Raw genomic sequence first — 4,899 nt, 5'->3', positions numbered from 1 at the left:
CGTGTGTGTGTCATTGAGTGTGTGTCAGAGAGAGCAGGGGAGGAAAATCATAGAGCATATTTGGAGGAATATGAAGTGGAGGAGTTTAGTTTTCACTTTATGCTATTTAGTATGAACTATTTGCACTTGCTCCATGAGCTTTCATCATTTGTTTTACTTTTCTAAAACAAAGTTTAATTATCAGCAACATGAGCAATAAACATATGTTTGCCTGAAATAGTAAAATGAAATCAGGATAAATTTAATAAAATATTATAGTTTATTTCACTAAGTTTCACTAAGAAACTGATTTTCATAATTGTGTTAAATTTTATTATAATCTTAAATTATTACATTGTTGTGTTTTTAAGAATGGAAGAAAATCAAGGTAATACTATTTGAATCTCCACTTTGTTGAGTATTCTGAAATAGAACATTAGAAACATCACAAGAGAGAATAATTAATAACACATTCCATTTTAAATTTTATCGTTAATTTCCATGGCATGTATTCAAGCCTATATGTGTGTGTGTGTGTGTGTGTGTGTGTGTGTGTGTGTATTTAACTTTAAATCATAGAAATTATATTCACTTACACACTATTCTATTGAAATTGCTACTGAATAAAGGAAAATTACTTTCCCTATATTAGTTAATCCCTATTGAGGGTGGGAGGAGGGGTGAGGGATAAAAACTTACCTATTGGATACAATGAACACTATTCTGGTGATGGGCACACCAAAGGCCCCAACCTAAGCATTATACAAGGTATCCATGTAATAAACCATTTGTACCTTCTTAATATTTTGAAATAAAAAAATAATCTAACATGCATTAGTTTAATATTCAAGTAATTAATGAGACACAGAAACTAATTGTGCCATATACTCTCTGGCTGATAATTCCTGATGACAAAAATCATGTAGTGCACATATGATTGTGAAATTAAAACACATATTCACTGCAATAAAAAGAGCTTCCATTCATCCTTGTTTTCCATAGCCACCTCTCTTATTTTCTTACAATTAATAGTAGCTACTGCATTTTATCACATCTAGTGTTTACCCTTGATATGATGTGATGAAATGATACTTTGTCTCTGTGGTCTTCCAAAAACCATAACCCTTGTCTAATCATGAGAGAAAAATCAGAAAAATCCCAACTGAAGGACATTTTAAAAAATATCTGATCAGTATTCCTCAAAACTGTCAAGGTCATCAGAAATAAGGAAAGTCCAAGAAACTGTCACAGCTAAGGGTGGCTAAAGAGACCTGAGGACAAATGTAATGAGGTATCCCGGATGGGATCCTGGAACAGAAAAAGGACATTAGATGAAAGCTAAGGACATCTGAGTAAAGTAAGAATTTTAATTAATAGTAACATATCAGTATTGGTTCATTAATTATAATGAATGTATCATAATGTTAGATGATAATAATTAAGGAAACTTCACAATCTTTCTGTAAATCCAAAACTGTTCTAGAAAATAAAGTCTATTAAAATTTCAAAAAAAGAAAATAGATCTCAAATAAATAATAAATTTGTTATTAACATTTTTAGAAGTATTTTTTAGTCTCATAGAATTTGGGGCAAGATGAGGCTCTGAAATCCGTCTAGCTCATCTTTCCTTTGATAATTAAATCTCCTCTTTCGCAAGTGGTCATCTGCCTATGGCTTAATATTCCAGTAACAGGGGTCATGCAATTTCCTAAACAGCTCATAACATCTTTGGATAGGCAAGTCTGGGAGCTGGAAAGTATTTTCTCAAATGGAGCCAACATTTATTTTAGTAACTTTGATGCAGTATCTGTGTTCCACAGCTTGGGATGGTATGCACTCTACATAGCCTTAATTAACTTAATATGTAGCATCAAGATTGCCCACAACAGAAGAATACACAGAAATGCAGAGGGTTCTTATTTTTCCCTTAGCTCCATCACACTTTATGATGCACTAATAGTAGTACATTTCAGACTTCCCTAAGGCTTTATATATACATATATATTTTTATCTTCTCATTTGTCAAGACAACACGACATCAATATCATGCAATTCATTATTTATAATATACCACCCTATGCCATTTTACAATGCTTCCCTTATAAAACAGCTCTTTCCAATCAGTGAAAGGTTACACTAGGTATCCTTTTATTTGAAAATCCAAGGTTTTTTTTTCATATCATTAACAAAATGCAATAACCCCGTAAACAACGATTCTATATATTACCTAAGCAAAGCACAAGTGTTATGAATAATAAAGTAATGGAAACAGATTACCACACAGCAGAAAAATGCCTTTGCCATGAAGGTTATAGTTCAGTGTAATTTCTTGTTGAGGAAAACTGAACTTTTTAGAAAGCCTCCTTTTATCTTGTGAATCACACAAAGGTGCTATTGTGTGAAAACTAGGCGTCTAGATTTGTGCACAATTTGTTTCTTTTACTAATGTTTCCTCACAGCAATACCACCGTCTTAGTGCCTAAGCTCTTGTTTCAATCACCGTATTACAGAGGTGAGTAGGCAGAGAGAATTTCTAATTAATCCATCAATTCTTAGGGCAAAGGATTTTAAAGAAAGTCGCACTTGTCATCCCAAAGACATAAAAGGATGTTCATATGCCTTTCCTTTTTTCTTGGATCCGAACCTCACTGAGGCATGGTGATTTAATGTTCTTTCCAAAGCCCTGATGGATTGCCGCTGCGCCGCATCACTCACCTCTTTCCTCCTGTCTTTGTCTTTCTGTAGCAACCACTTGATAGATGCCTGGGGAGACTTGGGGGCACACTCAAGAAAAGTGGTGTTATTTTTTACTCCATACTGAACAATTTCAGCTGCATTTCTATATGCTAAAAAGCAAAAATAAAGAGAGAGAGAAAGAGAGAAACACAACAGAATTCAGAGCATATTCTCCTACATAAATGTTTATTTCTTTATAAAATTGTAGACAACTATGGCAGCCAGCAAAAAGGCAGTGATGATCACTAAGTAAGCAAACTATTATACATTCTTTACCTGTTTCATTTAATGTAAAGGAAAGGAGAGAAAGACTATTAAGTTAATTAAGGCTATGTTGATAAGGGAGACAACATTTGTTCAAGAATTACTCTATGTCAATGATTGTACTTAATATCACTCTGGACACTTAATTATTACAAAATTCTTGTAAGATTTCCTCAGTGTTTTATAGCTGAGTAGACTGAGGCTGTGAGTGATGAGGAAATATACTGTAGTTAAAGAGTTAGTGTCTGGCCATACTGAAGCTAATTTTATCCCCCCCCTAACCTCCATACCCAGTGTAGCACAGAGGAAGCTCAGAAGCACCAGGAAAGGGTAGAACGTAACGTGTGGCCTCAGTGAAATGCAGTGATTGAGAACACAGCCTTTGCAAGCAGAGGAACACGGGGCAAAATCCTGACTCAACCAGTACTGGCTGCACAAACTTAGACAAGTTAATTGATCTCTCTGCACCTCAGTGTTATTCATCTCTAAAAAACATGAATAAATAATTTTTTCACACAGATTCGTCAATTGAAGTATTAAATTAGGTGAAGCATTTAGTATAATAATGTGGTAGGCTAGATATGGACAGAATCTTCATTAATAAAGTAGGCATAATAAGACTCTGCTTTAGTATAATTTCTTGAGTATTAAGTGAGATAATCATAAAAAAGCACTTAGCTCAGGTTCCGACAGAAAGTTGGCATCAATATTTATTTGTCATGACCTCAACTGCCACTATTCTTAATACTATGACAGCTACTACTATAAATGGGAACTGACATATTTTTATAAAATATTCAGTAAATAGAGAAATGGTAATCTGGATTTATTTTCTCAACTAGATGTATGGAACAATTAAGCAAAATCTATCTTAATTTCCTTCTTGTAGTTAGGGTAGTTAGTAACAAGATTGCCATCCTTTACTAAAAGAAAGCTCAGGCTCAAAATGATTAGACATAGAAGTCTTACTGTTAATTTTTCAGTATAGTATATCTGTAATATCTGCTTGGAGATAATTCTGGTTGGTGGTGTTGAGGTGGGGGGAAGGGATTAGTGGAAAAAGTATAATAACATGGTATCTCCATGTCATAACGGGAAGGAAGAGATTAGATTAATGGTAAAACACAGGCAGGAGTGTCAACTGTAGTACACCTATGTTCATCGCAGGATTATTCACTATAGCCAAAAGGTGGAAACTAACTAAATATCCAGTGATGGATGAATGGATAAACAAAATGTATATATATACATATAATGGAATATTATTCAGCCTTAAAAAAGAAAGAAATTCTGTCATTTATGATACTTGGATGAACTTGGAGGATAATATGTTAAGTGAAATAAGCCAGGCACTGAAGGTCAAACACTGCATGATATCACTTAATGAAGGACCTAAAAACGTCAAACTCATAGAAGCAGAGAGATTGGTGCTTACTAGGGGCTGGGGGCAGGGGCAGGGATTGGAGAGATGTCGGTCAAAAGGTACAAAATTTCAGTCAGACAGGAGGAATAAATTCGAGAGATCTATTGTACAACATGGTGACTACTTAATAACAATGTATTATATACATGAAAATTGTTAAGAGAATACATTTTTTGTTCTCATCACAAAAAATGATAAATATGTGTCTTAGTCCATTACTGCTGCTATAACAAAATACCACAGACTGGGTAATTTATAAACAACAAAAATTTATCTCTCACAGTTCTGGAGACTGGGAAGTCCAAGATCAAGGCTCTAGCAGATTCAATGTCTGAAAAATTTTCACAATGGTGCCTTCTTGGTGTGTCCTCACATGGTGGAAGGTCAAAAGGGAAGAATGTAGTGTCCTTACATAACAGAAGATATGGAAGGACCAGGCAGCTCTTTGAAACCTCTTTTATAAGGGTGTTAGTCCCATTCATGAGGGTGGATTACTC

General features: G+C 34.4%; 1 protein-coding gene across 1 annotated transcript in view; it reads right to left on the bottom strand.

The window, feature by feature from the left end:
* SEMA3C (sema domain, immunoglobulin domain (Ig), short basic domain, secreted, (semaphorin) 3C) overlaps positions 1-4,899 on the bottom strand; it is a gene marked incomplete at its 5' end in the record, with an annotated part of 81,340 nt that overhangs the window by 2,959 nt on the left and 73,482 nt on the right. The window contains one exon of the mRNA XM_012650288.1: positions 2,695-2,825. Within this exon, the coding sequence (XP_012505742.1) occupies positions 2,695-2,825 (131 nt within the window). The remainder of the gene's footprint in view (positions 1-2,694; positions 2,826-4,899) is intronic.

Source organism: Propithecus coquereli, unplaced genomic scaffold, assembly GCF_000956105.1.
Source record: "Propithecus coquereli isolate 6110/MARCELLA unplaced genomic scaffold, Pcoq_1.0 Scaffold32, whole genome shotgun sequence".
Lineage (NCBI taxonomy): Eukaryota > Metazoa > Chordata > Mammalia > Primates > Indriidae > Propithecus > Propithecus coquereli.
The sequence above is the reverse complement of the archived record's forward strand: the minus strand, read 5'-3'. Positions and strand labels throughout refer to the sequence as shown.